This window comes from Myxine glutinosa, chromosome 5, assembly GCF_964187855.1.
Source record: "Myxine glutinosa chromosome 5, kmMyxGlut1.1, whole genome shotgun sequence".
NCBI lineage: Eukaryota > Metazoa > Chordata > Myxini > Myxiniformes > Myxinidae > Myxine > Myxine glutinosa.
This window is the reverse complement of record NC_136265.1, coordinates 180,846,964-180,865,088: the sequence shown is the minus strand read 5'-3', so window position 1 is coordinate 180,865,088 and position 18,125 is coordinate 180,846,964. Positions and strand designations below refer to the sequence as shown.

The 18,125-nt window shown below is 49.8% G+C and overlaps 2 protein-coding genes across 7 annotated transcripts in view; one reads left to right on the top strand and one right to left on the bottom strand.

Moving 5' to 3' along the window:
• The window catches only part of LOC137426637 (zinc finger protein 407), a 115,475-nt gene extending 99,311 nt beyond the window's left edge, over positions 1-16,164 (bottom strand). For 4 of the 5 annotated variants that reach the window (XR_013623642.1, XR_013623643.1, XM_068115349.2 and 1 more), the window contains exon 1: positions 16,033-16,164. The gene's annotated coding sequence lies outside the window, so the exon portion shown is untranslated. The remainder of the gene's footprint in view (positions 1-16,032) is intronic. The other variant, XM_078779204.1, reaches the window with a different exon arrangement.
• A 41-nt stretch (positions 16,165-16,205) lies between these two features.
• ARL2BP (ARF like GTPase 2 binding protein) overlaps positions 16,206-18,125 on the top strand; it is a 46,901-nt gene continuing 44,981 nt past the window's right edge. Inside the window, exon 1 of one of the 2 annotated variants that reach the window (XM_068115387.2) lies at positions 16,206-16,271. In XM_068115387.2, the coding sequence (XP_067971488.2) occupies positions 16,223-16,271 (49 nt within the window). In that variant the 5' untranslated portion in view covers positions 16,206-16,222. Of the gene's footprint in view, positions 16,272-16,506; positions 16,607-18,125 lie in introns of those variants that run through there. The other variant, XM_068115388.2, reaches the window with a different exon arrangement.

The following is an 18,125-nucleotide window of genomic DNA, read 5'->3' as shown; positions in this document are numbered from 1 at the left end:
TTTTTTCCGACTCACCCGATTCACCCAGACGTTGGCTGTATCGCGCCACAGCTATTCAATGTGGGAAAACTCTAAAGTGACCGAATGCAAAGAGGAAGAAGAAGACGTACAGAAGAGTAACGGGGTTTATTATTTACACACACACAAGCAAAAAAAGAGCAGTCACGGTTATTTACAGGGGACATGAAAAAGCAGGTGACACAGTGCAAATTACTAGCTTATACAGACTTAATTGACTACCCAGGACAGAACGAACAGAACAAACTCACGTACACGAATGGGGAACTTGCAGGCAGGAATGGCTGGAAAGGAGAGGAAGGTCCGGAGCTGGCAGCACGATCGGCACGTTCGGCAGCCGCCGTCCCTTCGCGGCCCTGCTCAAAACCGCCGTCCAGGCCCCAAACGGCTGTCGAGTGTTGCTGCTGGGGACGCTGCCGCTGGCGAGCAAGGTGACGAATAGCAGGCTTTTGCGCTTCCCTGGATGATCTCTGCTTTTGGACCTCACAACTCAGCTCTTGTCATAGCTCATCTCTCTTCTCAGCTCATCTTTTTTTGGGGAACGTCCCTCGGCGGGTGATATAGGCCCCGCCCCTCAACCTTCGCGAACCTCCTTGATGTTTCTCTCCACACCCTCTCCAAGTCCAACCCCTTGTTCGTGGTTGGTTGAGTGGGGCTGACTCACTCCTCCCCTCTATGACGAGGTGGGGACCCGCCTTTCTTCCCCAACCCTGCCTCGTGGTCAATGGCGGCAATTGGAGGGGATGTAATTGCCAAATTGAGGCTTGGCCATTATGAAAGGGGAAATGGAGGTTTTTGGGAATGGGAATGAAGGGAATCTTTCTCTTTCACTTGGTGCAATGGAGTGTCATGTTACTGGAAGACAAGGCCTTACTCTAAAACACATAATAAAGATATAAGCTACTGAACAAGGGTTTTATCGTGCCCTTCAATGTGTGCTTTATGGAATTAACTACCGGGATGCCCTTTTAACCTTTACACAACACTGGAGGCAGGAGGGGCCATATTCAAGCAATATTACACAATCAAAAAAATACCATCCTCATATCCGCAACAATATATATATATATTCTTATGCCTAGATACACCCACACACCAGATTAGAAGTTGGTACTTCGCGTATTTTTCAAGATATTCCGCTCACAAGGTTCAGACATACATGGCGGTGGCCATCTTGGATTTTGACGTGGGTTGCACCCACACACCAAATTAGAATTCGGTCCTTCGCTTACACACGCACGCACGCATGTTCGCACGCACGCACGGACGGACGCACGCACGCATGGGAAAACCATAGTCCCCCTCTCGCTCCGCGGTGCGACGGGGGACAAAAACATAGGGTAAAATCACAGGAGGCAATCACATATTGGGAGAAACTAATCTCAACCCTAGTTACCACAACAAAACACCATGCAAGCACCATTTCGTTACCATAACACCTCCCCCCCCCCCCCCCCCCATGTAGTGACATGTAAACGATCCTAAGCTCACAGTTTTTCTCCTTAAATACATCGAGATTGGCTTCCCACTCGAACATGGTCCATGCTACCCTACACAGTCCTATCTCCACTATGGTATGTCATCACCGACCCCCACAAACGTAACAATACATTAGAAACAGGTGATTGCCAGGGCATCTGATTGAGATGTTGAAGATAATGAAGGGTGTGCACAAGATATAGTCTGGTGGACCGTGCACGGTACCTAAAATATGACCCCGTGTTTAGTTTTTTGCCAAACACCTCTGTCGGTGTGCACATATCCCGGATTCCCGAACATTGAGAACAGAAGCTGCAAACATCGGATAACCGTAGCCGTTGACATATCGCTGCATGGAAAGGCGAAAGGGAATCTGGAATATTCGTCTATGATCGTGAGGAGATAACGAGAGGTACCGGAGGCTGGTAGAGGTCCTTTGAAGTCCATTGCCAATCTGTCCCACGGCCTAGTAGCCTGAATCAGCGTCCCAATGTTCGGTTTATGGAAGCGGGGTTTGAGTTCAGCGCAAACAGGGCAAGTGCGGCACAGACGGCGAACGTCTTCAACAAAGTAGGGCAAATTACGGCTACGCACGAAATGAGCTAGGCGGTCACCCCGGGGTGACACAAGGTGTCATGAAGAACGCGTAAATCCTCGAAGGAGGTTAAACTCGCACAAACACCTGGTCGGGATAAAGCGTCTGCTGCGTGATTCTCCCGCCCTGGTCGATACGTGATACCGAGGCTGTAATCAGCTAGCTATATACGCCAGCAAGTGATTTTCTCATTCTTAATGTGCTGGGCATGCCGTGTGTCATACATAAATGCAACACTTTGCTGATCGGTGATGACATCAAAACGTTTGCCTAGCAAATACGGTCTCCACCGATGAATTGACTCCACAATTGCGTAGGCTTCTTTCTCAACAGAAGAGGGATGCCTCTCAGTGGAGAACACCTAATCTAAAACAGCTAAGCGCACGGAATGGAGGGAAGCAGCGAAAGTCCCCGCAGCCTTAACTATCAAATCAATCTGGAAACTGCGTTCAGGTATTTGTACAAAAAGTAATATAAGGGTTTATTGAATAAAGGCATGCGCCGGTAAATCTAATATCCTAATCAGGACGTCCCTACTCACACTTCAGATACAAACGAGGGGCTGCGAACTAAAGAAAAGAAACACGTTCGTTGTGTAAAATGTAATCGCGGATGCGGCCTTATCTCGTCTTGTCCGTCCAATCTCCGCTGCACACCACGAGGTCCCTTGCTCCAGCGCCCCAGCACCATGAAGGCCCCGGCCAGCTCCCACTCCAGGCTCCTCGTCGACCCCCACGAGGTCCGTGCACCAAAGGTCCAACGCAGGGCTGCACGAACTCCACTCGGGCTCGGACTCGCAAGCCAACTCTCAAGCCAACCAGGGCCAGGACTCTCTCAACTCGGGATCGCACCGGGACTCTCTCAAGCTGTGAACTGCGAACCGTGAACTCAAAAACCTTCTCACTGCCAGGAATGTCACTCAACTGCCAGTCCTACTCCATCTCCCCGAAATGGCGTCCGGCCCCCGTTAATATCTCTGGCCGATGACGTCAGCATTGGCGCACTGCTCTGCCAATCAGAGCCTCCACCGACTCGCCGGCTCTTCCAGGGGCACGCCCACAGCGTCACTCTCACTCCCACTCCTGCTCCTTGTGTTGTAGCACGTGCTATGCAAGGTGGATAGGCCTCGCGGAGGTGCAAATGGTGGTGGCCGTGTGGCGGTGTTCTAGCCCGATTTCTTCCTAAGTCATGTCAGGGGGGAATGGCGTCATTTAGTGTTGTACTAAAGGTCCTAACTAATGTTTAAGTGGTGTGCAGTGCCAAAATGGACAAAGGTTTGGCGAATCAGGTGAGACATACAAGGGCTCTACTCATTAACCCCTACACTACCTATCAGCCGAATCTCCTGGTAGATTCACAGTTATACACCTTAACCGACAAAACGCCTAAACATACAGAACTTATTACAGGTAGATTCCCTATCGCGACAGCCGAAGCATGTTACCTACTCAGATCTACTCTGCTCTACATATATCACGACCCAAATTCATAACAATATGTTGTCACAGAACAGGTGATCCTATGATATTGTTACGGATATGGAGTACGGCTCTTCCCCCTTAGCAAGGGGTGGTTAGTCCCTTATTCTATGTAGCTTAAGGATGTGTTTCCCAATAGTTTGACTCTTCATTGCACCGAATTAAATAAGAGTAGGTCCCTCCGACGCCCCATGGCATCTTCCAAGTGCCAGGTTTGCCAGGTTTGCCAGGTTTGCTGCAATTGACTCCTTTAGCCACTTTGCTGCTGCATTTTCATCTCCCGTCCACTTTGCTGCATTTGACTCCATTACGCACGAGGTAACCACGAAGAAGAAAGGCGGGTCTCCACCTCGTCATAGAGGGGAGGAGTGAGTCGGCCCCGCTCATCCAACCAAGAACGAGAGGTTTGGCTTGAGAGGGCGGAGAGAGGACGCTTGGGGGAGGTTCGCAAAGGTTGAAGGGCGGGGCCTATATAACCCGTAGCGGGACGCTCCTCACGCAGATGAGTTCTGAGTCCAAGAGATGCGCTGGAGATGAGCAGGTGTGACCCAGCCGCCGTGATACGTGCCGCGCTGCAGGAGAAACGGACCGAGGCAACGCAAGGAGCGCGCGAGGCAGCAGTGCGGAGAAAGGAACTTCGCCCGCGCAGTTTGGGACCGCGGGAGTTCGCGCGACCGCGGCTCGGCTTCTTGACGGCGGTGCCTTCTGGCCCGACCGTGCCCAGTCCCGCCTGAACCTTCCTTGCCTCTCAAAGCCATCCATCTCCAAGCCATTCATTCCTGCCTGCATTCCCCGTGTAAGTCTGATCGTCCGTCTGTCTTTCACGTTGTCCTGGGGTATTAATTAAGCTTGTATAGGTAAGCTAATGATTTCACTGTGTCTCCTGCTCCTTCCATTTCCCTGTATATAACCTTGACTGCTCTTTTTGCTTTGGCTTGTGTAAATAATTAATAAATCCTGTTATTCCTCCGTACTACTTCTTCTTCTTCATTCTCGTTCGGTCGCTTTAGTGGTTTCAATATTGAGTGTACGTGGCGCGATTCGGCCAATGTTCAGGATCGGGTTTAGTGAAGGCTAATGACTCGAACTTCGGGTTGCTAAAAACCGCTCGGCAACTAGACTATCCAAACCGGGGTTCGAGCGGTGCTTGTCTCCCTAGTCGGCGGAGGGACGGATAAAGGTATTCGGGATAAACCCTGGACCCATAACCCTGATCCGTTCCATCCCGCGGGATAGCGTTACAAGTGCCAGGAGCGGAGACGGTCAGCTTAACAAGACAAGGGACTAACCACCCCTTGCTAAGAGGGAAGAGCCGTACTCCGTATCCGTAACAATTGGTGTCTGGGAGTGTGATTCGAGGCCCGAACCAAATTTTTTATAACATCAAAAAATTTGGTCGAAATTACGAGCGGCCGAAATTTTGTTTAACATCCCAAATTGAGTCGTGCCATGGACAATCAAGGCGATCGGATGCAGGTGGGTGAACTGGAAGAGGGGTTAGGGGTAACCCAGGACCACAGGGAAGAAATGGAGGAGAGCAATGAGGAGGTGGTTGAGGGAGCTTCAGGTGCACAAAATGGCGCTCTCGCGCACGTGGTTGTAGGGACACAAAATGGCGCCGTCGCGCACGTGGTCGAAGGGACACAAAATGGCGGCTCGCACGTGGTTGCGGGGGCCACGCCCGCGGCACCAATTGACATGGTCCAAATGCAAGCCTTCATGGCCCAATTCATGGTGGAAATACAGAAAGAGAACGACAGTATGGAACAAATGGAAAACAGAATGAGGGCTAATAGTGAGCAATTGGGAGCAATGAGGGACGAAGCAAGGGGTACCAGTGAACAGCTGGGAATTAAATTTGAGGGATTCGGAAGCAGATTAGGGGACAAACTGGGGGGCATGGTTGGCCAAGCCAAAGAAATTAATGAGGGGTTGGAGAGGGACAGAGACCGCGGGTTGAGCAAGCAGGTCCCAGGGGTGCACGAGGAGGTAAAGCGGGTCGAGGAGCACTGGTTGAGCGAAGTGGAGAAAAGCGCGGGTACAATGACGGGAAAAGAGATCGCGACCCGGGGTTTGGGGCAGCCGGCGACCGCTGAGGTAGAAGAGGGAATTTTATTAAAGCCAGCGGTCGTCGTGGTGAATAAAGAAAAAGAAATAATGGGTATAGTTAAAATTGAAGAGACGACGGAAGTAGCCCAGGAATCGGAGGAAGGAATGGAAACTGTACAAAGTCCGTGCTCACATCACGATGCTGTGCTTAAAAATCCTTATAAAGATTTGCAGGTGTTGGTGCAGGGAGGAAGAAGAACCCCGAAGGTGAGACGGGCTGCATGTGGTGCCGGGAGATTTTATAAGAGGGGGTTTGGCGCAAAGAGAATTGTCGCGCGATTGGGGTCAAAATGGCACCCGGGCGTTGGTGAAAGATCCCGTGTGAGTGGAAATGGCGCGCGTGTGAGGAAAAAGTGTGCGTCGGCGAGTGGGTGTGTTATAAAGTGTGGGAGTGAAACCGAGTGCGAGCGAGAATGCACATCGGGGTGTACGGAGTGTGACACGAGGAGTGAGTTGGTGGTGGAGCGGTGCGAGGATGCACGTATGGGATGAACGGCGAGGGTGTGCGAGAAAGCACACCTGAGTTGGTAATGGCGCGGGTGTGGGAGCCCATCGAAGCGCGTGAGTGGGTGGATGCAAGAGTGCACGCCCATGGTGAGTGGTACGGAGTACGTACCGAGGGAGAGTGCGCAAGACGGTGCACGAGGTGTGTTAAGGGAGTGTGCGAACGGCGAGTGTGCGCGAGAGGTGTGGTGTGTAACAGGGAGTGCGTTGGTGGAATGGACGGAGTGTGTGGAATGCACTGGAGGCGTTGGAACGCCGGGCTTTGTGAGTGGGAAACGGGTCGCGTGGTGTGAGCCTGCAAGTGAAGCATCGACGTTGACTGGGTTAGCAGCTAGGGCGACGGATAGCGGGCGCTCGGTGCGCTTTGTTGGATGCGGAACTGCGCACGGGGCGCGCTTTGTTGGATGCGAAGCCTCGCGCGGATCGATGCTGCGTCGCCCCGCTTCAGAGCGTCGCGCACGATTCGGGCCTGGCCCCGCCCCGCACGGTCGAGTCCGGGCCTTGTCGGGTGAGGCGACCGGTCCGGTTCTAGGGTGAGTAGGAGGAAGCGGAACGGTGCCCCCTGGTGGGGACGGAGTTCCGACCGGGCGAGATTGGGTCATCCGGCCCGGGACCGCAAGGTGCCGCGCCGAGATGGTGCGTGGAATCTCGGCCCGACCAAACCACCTCCCTTGAACCGAAAGCCGGACGGATTCAACCTGCAGGCGACCAAACCACCCGCGTTCATTGCTCGGCTTTGCGAAGCCGAGCTTTGTAAATGAATTGGCGCACCGAGAGGCTCCAGTGAGTAGACTGATGAGGATAGTGTTTTTGATCCAAAATTTAGAAAAGTGAATAGAATTGGCAGTAATTGGAAAATTTTTGATTGGTTGCAATTGGATGAGCCACATTGGTAGTGAGAGATGCCCGATGTGGTGGGATGGCAACTCTGCCATCCCTCACAGCGGGGGCAAAGGAGCACTAGTTATGGGGTTGGCAGTGAAAACTAGCCCGGGAGGGTTAGGATATCGTGTGTAGGGACCAAGAGATTGACCATAGGTAACTGTAAGGTTAGGTAGTGACAATGATACCTGTAGTGGGGAAGCAGGTAGATTAGTTTGGATAATAATGACGAGGGAGCGCAATAGTTTAAAGGGGCGACTGGGAAGCGCGAGTTTTAGCAGGGCACCAGGTAGATTAGATGATGCCGTGTGAGTGTTGGAGGTGTATTCAGAAATGTATTGTGAAAAGTGTATGAGTGAGTGTTGATATCGAGCATAATGAGGAATTGCTAGGCAATGCTCGGGAGAGATGTGTGTGACCGTGGGAGAATTTGGGTGCCTGAGGCAATGGTGTTTGAGGATCGAAAGTGTATTGAGCGTGGAAGTGTATGGAGCAGTGGGTGAAGAACGATTGAGATTGCACAGGTGTGCAACTGAACAGGTGTATGGAGCAGTGTATGAGTGAGTGATGGTGATGTGTGGTGTTGACCAAATGGTCCAGGAAGGAAGGAGGGTGCAGGTGGCACCAGGTGATTGCACAGGTGTGCAACTGCAGGTGTATGGAGAATGGTTGTGTGGAATACATGGAGTATGGAATATATGGAGTAGGGAATGGATGGTCGTGGAGTGCGTATGGTGGAAATTGTGGAGTGGAGTGGATGGTGCGAAGGTGTGGATGGGGGAAAGGAGGATGGACCCCATCACGAATACCCGGGGAGGGTAGTGTAAGTGTTAGGTAGAGGGTATAGGTAAATTGTGGTTGGATATTGGCATCTGTGGTGCGTGGTGGAAGAATGATGGTTGAATGGGTGCATTAGTGTCGTGGAAATGGCTGGGCGTGTAGCCTGTTAGTGCGTGTAGTCGGATGGGCACTCCACCACTTTGAGGATGTCGGCCAGGTGAGGCCGCAGGTGGGCTCTGGGAGCCGGTAGAGTTGTTGTGGATGGGGCCCGAAGATCCGGAGGACGGACCCGGGTAGCCCAGTGCCAGAGGGCACCGAGGGGTGACAGAGCCAGGAGGGGCCTTCCCCAGTTAGATAGGTTAGGTGAGGAGCAGGTAAGCTTGGAGGCAACTACAGTGGTGGAGGTGTGCAGGTGGGTAGACCTGCTGGGAGAGCTACACGACTCAGCCCGGAAATTGTGCAAGGGCACCGGGAGATGAATCGGGGGAGTGAGACCTCAAATTGATAAGCACCACAGTTTGGTCAATGGGAATTGGTTCTTAAAACCGCATAGTGTAAGTTGGCCAATGGATTGGCAGGGAAGACCCCGGGTAGTGTAAAGTGTGTTAATGTCAGTTAGAAGGTAGTTAGGATGGAGATCTCCTCGCACCATCTGCATCCACTCACCTGGGATGACGTACCTCCACACCATGCCAGATTGTTTTTGTTATTTTATTGTGCAAATGTTTGGAATGTGAGACGCATCATGACATGGGTGTGACATTGTGCTTTGTTGTTCCATCTCTTCCTTCTTATGAGGATTGATGATGAATTGGGTGATGGCAAATTTTGGATTAGTGGGAGTGAAGACGAATTTGGTATAGGGGAAATATGGGGAAGACGAGACATTAGTGACGAATTTGTAAATGTGTAGATTGTTGTAAATATGGGGTAAGGGCAAGGGTAGAGTAGGTGACAGGGGGGGGTGACGTACGGTAGGGACGAGCTTTTCTCCGCTCCGTCTCCATATGCACCTCGCCTTGCATTGCCTTTATTGATGTGTACCCTTGTGACCTTACCCCTCGCTCACCTGTCTTTTCCCCCCCCCCCCCCCCTTGTCTCCCACACGAGGACTGTGCGCCACTGGGCGTCGAGGGGAGCGTGCGGAGGTCGCCTTGTGTGCCAGGACCCTCGCAACCAGTATGCATTGCATTGATGTACCACTTTATGGACCGCTGTTCTGCGGCCAAGTACCACTTAATGGACCCCAGGTTCTGGGGCAGGGCACCTCTGTTGGAGCCGGCCATAGTGGCCAGGTAATCTTGCTTGCGGACCTCGGTAAGGTGGCACCTATGCCCAACAGGTGGACCATCCTTAGTTGGCCCCTGTGGCCCTAAATAGAAAAAATGGACACTTTGTGCTTTTTATTTCCAAGTAGGCCGCATGAAGCAAAAAGACATCGGGAAGAACATCGGCCCAGCAGAGAAGGAGAAGACCACCACCAGTTGTTTTTTTTTGTGTTTATTACAAACTGTAATGACTGCACTGGTTGGTGCTTTTGGGTGCTTTTGGGTGCTTTGATGTTATTGGTACTGGTGCATCGATGCAATGCGTGCTGTCTCCTCCCTCCCAACAGGAATTTCCTTCTCTTTGTTTCCCTAAAAAGAAAAAAAAAACACAGGTCCTGGGTTGCGTTGTAAATAAGGAATAACGTCACTGTAAATAATGCTCCCCACCGTAAATGTAAAGCTTGAAAACAATTCCACAATTCGGTTATCCTGTGGGCACAAATCTGTTAGGCAGGGTGCAATGCAGCAGGGGGACATATTTATTTGTGTTTTAAAATTGTCGCACTCAGGGTCAGGTTAATTGTAGAGGGAATTACACCTACGTGTCACACTAAAAGTAAAGTTTTATAGGCCCGAGTACGGGCCTGAAGGAAGGAGGGTGCAGTGTAACGAATTTGAGAAAGTGTAAAGAATGTGAGAATTATGGTTTTGTTGTGTGTAAATGGCACCCTCCGTAATGTAAAGAAAGGTCGAAGCTCGTCCTCTTAGTTAATTCCATAAACCGACACACAGGGCACCATATATCCTTTTAAATAGTTAGTCCCTTATTCTATGTAGCTTAAGGATGTGTTTCCCAATAGTTTGACTCTTCATTGCACCGAATTAAATAAGAGTAGGTCCCTCCGACGCCCCATGGCATCTTCCAAGTGCCAGGTTTGCCAGGTTTGCCAGGTTTGCTGCAATTGACTCCTTTAGCCACTTTGCTGCTGCATTTTCATCTCCCGTCCACTTTGCTGCATTTGACTCCATTACGCACGAGGTAACCACGAAGAACAAAGGCGGGTCTCCACCGCGTCATAGAGGGGAGGAGTGAGTCGGCCCCGCTCATCCAACCAAGAACGAGAGGTTTGGCTTGAGAGGGCGGAGAGAGAACGCTTGGGGGAGGTTCGCAAAGGTTGAAGGGCGGGGCCTATATAACCCGCAGCGGGATGCTCCTCACGCAGATGAGTTCTGAGTCCAAGAGATGCGCTGGAGATGAGCAGGTGTGACCAGGCCGCCGTGATACGTGCCGCGCTGCAGGAGAAACGGACCGAGGCAACGCAAGGAGCGCGCGAGGCAGCAGTGCGGAGAAAGGGACTTCACCCGCGCAGTTTGGGACCGCGGGAGTTCGCGCGACCGCGGCTCGGCTTCTTGACGGCGGTGCCTTCTGGCCCGACCGTGCCCAGTCCCCGCTGAACCTTCCTTGCCTCTCAAAGCCATCCATCTCCAAGCCATTCATTCCTGCCTGCATTCCCCGTGTAAGTGTGATCGTCCATTTGTCTTTCACGTTGTCCTGGGGTATTAATTAAGCTTGTATAGGTAAGCTAATGATTTCACTCTGTCTCCTGCTCCTTCCATTTCCCTGTATATAACCTTGACTGCTCTTTTTGCTTTGGCTTCTGTAAATAATTAATAAATCCTGTTATTCCTCCGTACTACTTCTTCTTCTTCATTCTCGTTCGGTCGCTTTAGTGGTTTCAATATTGAGTGTACGTGGCGCGATTCAGCCAACGTTCAGGATCGGGTTTAGTGAAGGCTAATGACTCGAACTTCGGGTTGCTAAAAACCGCTCGGCAACTAGACTATCCAAACCGGGGTTCGAGCGGTGCTTGTCTCCCTAGTCAGCGGAGGGACGGATAAAGGTATTCGGGATAAACCCTGGACCCATAACCCTGATCCATTCCATCCCGCGGGATAGCGTTACAAGTGCCAGGAGCGGAGACGGTCAGCTTAACAAGACAAGGGACTAACCACCCCTTGCTAAGAGGGAAGAGCCGTACTCCGTATCCGTAACAATATGTTGTCCATAGAACAGGTGATCATATGATATTGTTGCAGTTTTGTGTTTTTACAAATAAAGGTTAATTTCCCCTTCATAGTTTAGTCACACGACAACACGTAGCCTCGCGATAGTTCAGTTATTTCATAGTAAATGTAAGCATAGTCCTTTTCCTGGGTAAGTTTTGCGTTGAGTGGAATAATGAGAGTTAGGGTTCCTTCCAATGCTTTATGCCGCCTCAATGCTTTGGTTTTTGGCGCAAACTACCACGAGGCCGGCCTGACAAGTCGAGGCAGGCCGAAGGAAGGCGGGACAGGGACAGTGGGAGTGACTGGTAAGCATGAGCCGCCAATCAGGGCTCGAAGGGAGTGGCTTAGCACTGCGTAAAAAGGCGTGGTTTGGAACATTCGATGCGGGCTAAGGGCGTGGCAATATAACCCTTTGCGCAAGGCCCCCACCTCAGTTTTGAGGGGAGAGGCGCTTGAACAAGTTATGAGCCGGGGTCCTCTGTTGAACAGTTCTGAGAGTGCGCGGTGTTGAATCGAGTTACAAGTTAAACGCTCGGTTGAGCTTGAGGCAGATCCTCGATTGAGTTACGAGGGTGAAAGCGCGCCGTTGATTAATCGCGCTGTGAGGAACCGCCGAGCCGGGCGAGAGACGCGCATATTCGCCTGCCTGCCTTTGTTCGAGATACGCGCTGCGAGGATCCCTCCCGCCTGCCTGCCTGCCTGCCTTCATCGAGGGACGTGCTGTGACCGTGGAGGGCCACGCCGGGCGAGCTGTTCCTGAACAATGGAGCCGGCGCGTTCAGCGCATGAACCATCCTTCCTTCATTCCCTTGTGAGTGTGAACGGGCCCATTGTCTGGGCCTAAGCTATGACTGCTTAAGTGCCTGCTCTATGTCTCTTCGCCTTGTATAGCTGTAAATAAACCTGTGTTCTTCCTTCTATTTGATCGTTCCCGTCATTTCCATCTATTGACTGAGCGTGGTACGAATTATATCGCTCTAATCCGGTTCCAATACCAAAGGTAATACCACGGACCACGTGGTGCACCATCCGCTCGGGTTTGTGCGAGATGAGGGTTAGGATTACGCGTGGTTTGTGCGAGACTTGATCCCCGCTTCCGCGGCGGCGTAGGTACTTAGGTACATGCGAACATTGTCCCGAAACTCTGTCCTGCGTCCGACCGGAAGTGGCGACTCAAGTCTCGCGGTTGCGATGACCCAAAAAGAACAAGGGGCTTAATCTCCCCTTGGTAAGGGAACGAGGGTCTCGGCAAAACCGTAACAATATGTTGTCCACAGAACAGGTGATCTTATGATATGTTGTCTACAGAGCAGGTGATCCTATGATATGTTGTCCACAGAACAGGTGATCCTATGATATGTTGTGCACAGAACAGATGATCCTATGACATGTTGTCCACAGAACAGATGATCCTATGATATGTTGTCCACAGAGCAGGTGATCCTATGATATGTTGTCCACAGAACAGGTGATCCTATGATATGTTGTGCACAGAACAGATGATCCTATGATATGTTGTCCACAGAACAGATGATCCTATGACATGTTGTCCACAGAACAGATGATCCTATAACATGTTGTCCACAGAACAGGTGATCCTATGACATGTTGTCCACAGAACAGATAATCCTATGACATGTTGTCGACAGAACAGATGATCCTATGACATGTTGTCGACAGAACAGATGATCCTATGACATGTTGTCCACAGAACAGATGATCCTATGACATGTTGTCCACAGAACAGATGATCCTGACATGTTGTCCACAGAACAGATGATCCTATGATATGTTGTCCACAGAACAGATGATCCTATGACATGTTGTCCACAGAACAGATGATCCTATGACATGTTGTCCACAGAACAGATGATCCTATGACATGTTGTCCACAGAACAGATGATCCTATGATATGTTGTCCATAGAACAGATGATCTTATGACATGTTGTCCACAGAACAGATGATCCTATGACATGTTGTCCATGTCGTTTTGTGTTTCCAATTCGGTCCGTTCGTAGTCCGCAGAAGAGAATTACGTACATTGATGGACAACGTTTACGTACATTGATGGACGTTTACGTACATTGATGGACAACGGCGCCTGTAAAAAAAAAAATGTTTATGTCAATAAAAGTAAAGATATCCGAGTTATTGAGTAAATATTTGGTAACCAGGTGGGTTATTGGATCCTGAACGTTCCTGATTTTATTGGAATTTCTGAATGAATCTTCCTTGAACGTTTTTTAATGCCACATGTGGCTGTGTTGGGTGTAAATACTGTACAGGTATTTGTCATAGGTATGTGTGAAACCGCATAAAAAATTATAAACTAACTTAAGTAAAACCGCCACCCATAGTTTCCGTCTCCCGAGATCACACAGAATATATTCAGACAAAAAATAACGTCACTTTTGGTAAATGTTTACGTGGGATGACTCGGTACAGACTCATCGGTGAAGTGGAGTTTTCCAGCAGAGTGGACAATGTTAGGACAAGGGGGGTCGTCATAGATTGAGGGTAAAGAAGATGAGGGTTAGGACAAGGGGGGGGGGGTGGGGGGAGGTCAAAGATTGAGGGTAAAGAAGATGAGGGTTAGGACAAGGGGAGTGGTCATAGATTGAGGGTAAGGAAGATGAGGGTTAGGACAAGGGGATGTCGTCATAGATTGAGGGTAAAGAAGATGAGGGTTAGGACAAGGGGGGTCATCATAGATTGAGGGTAAAGAAGATGAGGGTTAGGACAAGGGGGGGGGGGGTCATAGATTGAGGGTAAAGAAGATGAGGGTTAGGACAAGGGCGTCATAGATTGAGGGTAAAGAAGGTGAGGGATAGGACAAGGGGGGGGGGGGGGTCATAGATTGAGGGTAAAGAAGGTGAGGGATAGGACAAGGGGGGGTGGGGTCATAGATTGAGGGTAAAGAAGATGAGGGTTAGGACAAGGGCGTCATAGATTGAGGGTAAAGAAGGTGAGGGATAGGACAAGGGGGGGGGGGGGGGTCATAGATTGAGGGTAAAGAAGGTGAGGGATAGGACAAGGGGGGGGGTCATAGATTGAGGGTAAAGAAGATGAGGGTTAGGACAAGGGGGGGGGGAGGGGTCATAGATTGAGGGGAAAGAAGATGAGGGTTAGGACAAGGGGGGGGGGGATCATAGATTGAGGGTAAAGAAGATGAGGGTTAGGACAAGGGGGGTCATAGATTGAGGGTAAAGAAGATGAGGTTTAGGACAAGGGGGAGGGATCATAGATTGAGGGTAAAGAAGATGAGGGTTAGGACAAGGGGGGGAGGGTCATAGATTGAGGGTAAAGAAGATGAGGGTTAGGACAAGGGGGGGGGGGTCATAGATTGAGGGTAAAGAAGATGAGGGTTAGGACAAGGGGGGTCATAGATTGAGGGTAAAGAAGATGAGGATTAGGACAAGGGGGTTCATTAATTGAGGGTAAGGAAGATGAGGATTAGGACAAGGGGGGGTCATAGATTGAGGGTAAAGAAGATGAGGATTAGGAGAAGGCAGGGAGGGTTCTTTGAGTCAGACAGTGGTTGCTGCATGGAATGGTCTCCTCAGGAAGGTCGTGGCAGCGGAGGGGACGGATACGTTTGAATGGGATTTAGATATGTACCTGGATCTGGATGTATTGGAGATTGGGGGGGAATGAGGGGGATATTTGCTTGTGTGGATGGTAAGTTGTATGTGGATGTGTGACGATACAGGTGTTGATTCAGCTCATGCATGATAGGCCAAATGGCCCTCCTCCTCCTCCTCCTCCTCCTCATCCACCTCCTCCCCATATCTCCTCATCCCCCTCATCCACCTTCTCCACCACGTCCACCTCCACTTGTGCCAAAGCTCTTGTGTATGCTACACCTGTGTATATTAATATGTGTTCCTCGCGATACAAGTTTGTGCAAATAGTCCAAGAACGGCCTTTACTTCACTGTTATTGTTGTTAATAAAGATGATAGGAATGGGAAACGAAAGGTTGGTAGCAAATCATAGACGAAGTGTGGGGTGAATGGGAAGGAGGAGGTCGCTCCATGCAGGTGAAATGTGGGGTGAATGGGAATGAGGCGGTCGCTCCATGCAGGTGAAGTGTGGGGTGAATGGGAATGAGGGGGTCGCCTCATGCAGGTGAAGTGTGGGGTGAATGGGAATGAGGGGTCGCTCCATGCAGGTGAAGTGTGGGGTGAATGGGAATGAGGGGGTCGCCTCATGCAGGTGATCGTGAAGTGTGGGGTGAATGGGAAGGAGGGGGTCGCTCCATGCAGGTGAAGTGTGGGGTGAATGGGAATGAGGCGGTCGCTCCATGCAGGTGAAGTGTGGGGTGAATGGGAATGAGGAGGTCGCTCCATGCAGGTGAAGTGTGGGGTGAATGGGAAGGAGGGGTCGCTCCATGCAGGTGAAGTGTGGGGTGAATGGGAAGGAGGCGGTCGCTCCATCCACGTGATCGTTTTCACGGCCGAGTCCAAACTGTGCTATGTATGAATGTCCATCCAGTCGAGATCAGTTTTCTCCGCGTTTGTAAATTCCCTCCACGGGCGCGGTTTGGACCGCGAAGGCCGCCGTAACACTCACGGGCACTGGGAGGATCCCCAAAGCCAACGCCTCGTGAGGAAACCGAGGACATTTTCTCATCAGAGCAGATTTATCTCTAATAGATGGCGCTAACGTTTGCAATCGTGATTTGTTTGTTTTCTTCGTCTCGGTCGTGTAAATGAAACAACATTTACGAACACACGCTCCATTCCTTTTTCCCAGATGATTCCCACCACTGACTCCCAAAAAGAACCCTTAAAGCTCACACATGCTCGTTACATCGAAATGCCTTCGTGTTCGCTTCCGCCCCTGCCTCACCTCCTTTTTAAAACGCAGACTTCACTTTGACTCCCAACTCGTTTGGGCCCAGGCGGCCTCCGTCACACTCCTCAAGATGTCGGCGCAAGCACGCCGTGACGTCACAGGCTACGGATCGGTGTCATTGGCTTCGCCGTCGCATTACGCGTCTTCTGACCACGTGACGGAGTGGTGGCGGTAAGGCGGCCCCATGATCCAATCGGGAGCATTCTTCCGGTCTCGCTCAAGTTCAAATCCAGGTCGAAACTTTGCATGTATTGACGTCTTTTTCACGAAGAGAATGACGGTAAAGATCGCACGGTGTCCTTCGCGAAGAGCGTGCGACTTATCGACGGCACCATCAACAAATTCGTGACATCCTGACACAGCCGCGCCCCCGGCCAAAGCTGCCACCTGCAGCGTTGTGGTGACAAAAGGATGAAGAAGAAGAAGAAGAGGGTGATTCCCCCTCGAGGATGGAATCGCGGGAAACAGAGCAGCGAGCACCCTCCGGTGCTTCATCACTTCCGACGCTCCTTTGGTTCCGTGTGACACTTTCCATTGTCCTGATGGTCGATGTAAACTTCGTTAGACGGTCTAACTTAGACGAACAAAGGTCTAATTTAGACCGCATGTGGAGTATTGTCAACCACAAGGGAAACAGAATCCTGCACAGTGATTGTAGATGGCAAAGAAGTGATTTGATCATGATTTACAGAATCCTGCACAGTGATTGTAGATGGGAAAGAGGTGATTTGATCATGATTTACAGAATCCTGCACAGTGATTGTAGATGGCAAAGAAGTGATTTGATCATGATTTACAGAATCCTGCACAGTGATTGTAGATGGGAAAGAGGTTATTTGATCATGATTTACAGAATCCTGCACAGTGATTGTAGATGGCGAAGAGGTGATTTGATCATGATTTACAGAATCCTGCACAGTGATTGTAGATGGCGAAGAGATTATTTGATCATGATTTACAGAATCCTGCACTGTGATTGTAGATGTAAAAGAGATGATTTGATCATGATTTACAGAATCCTGCACAGTGATTGTAGATGGCAAAGAGGTGATTTGATCATGATTTACAGAATCCTGCACAGTGATTGTAGATGGCGAAGAGGTGATTTGATCATGATTTACAGAATCCTGCACAGTGATTGTAGATGGCAAAGAGGTGATTTGATCATGATTTACAGAATCCTACTCAGTGATTGTAGATGGCGAAGAGATTATTTGATCATGATTTACAGAATTCTGCACAGTGATTGTAGATGGCTAAGAGGTTATTTCAATATTTGATCATGATTTACAGAATCCTGCACAGTGATTGTAGATGGCTAAGAGGTTATTTGATCATGATTTACAGAATCCTGCACTGTGATTGTAGATGGCTAAGAGGTTATTTGATCATGATTTACAGAATCCTGCACTGTGATTGTAGATGGCAAAGAGGTGATTTGATCATGATTTACAGAATCCTGCACAGTGATTGTGGATGGCTAAGAGGTGATTTGATCATGATTTACAGAATCCTGCACAGTGATTGTAGATGGGAAAGAGGTGATTTGATCATGATTTACAGAATCCTGCACAGTGATTGTAGATGGCAAAGAGGTGATTTGATCATCATTTACAGAATCCTGCACAGTGATTGTAGATGGCGAAGAGGTGATTTGATCATGATTTACAGAATCCTGCACAGTGATTGTAGATGGCAAAGAGGTGATTTGATCATGATTTACAGAATCCTACTCAGTGATTGTAGATGGCGAAGAGATTATTTGATCATGATTTACAGAATTCTGCACAGTGATTGTAGATGCCGAAGAGATTATTTGATCATGATTTACAGAATTCTGCACAGTGATTGTAGATGGCTAAGAGGTTATTTCAATATTTGATCATGATTTACAGAATCCTGCACAGTGATTGTAGATGGCTAAGAGGTGATTTGATCATGATTTACAGAATCCTGCACAGTGATTGTAGATGGCTAAGAGATTATTTGATCATGATTTACAGAATTCTGCACAGTGATTGTAGATGGCTAAGAGGTTATTTCAATATTTGATCATGATTTACAGAATCCTGCACAGTGATTGTAGA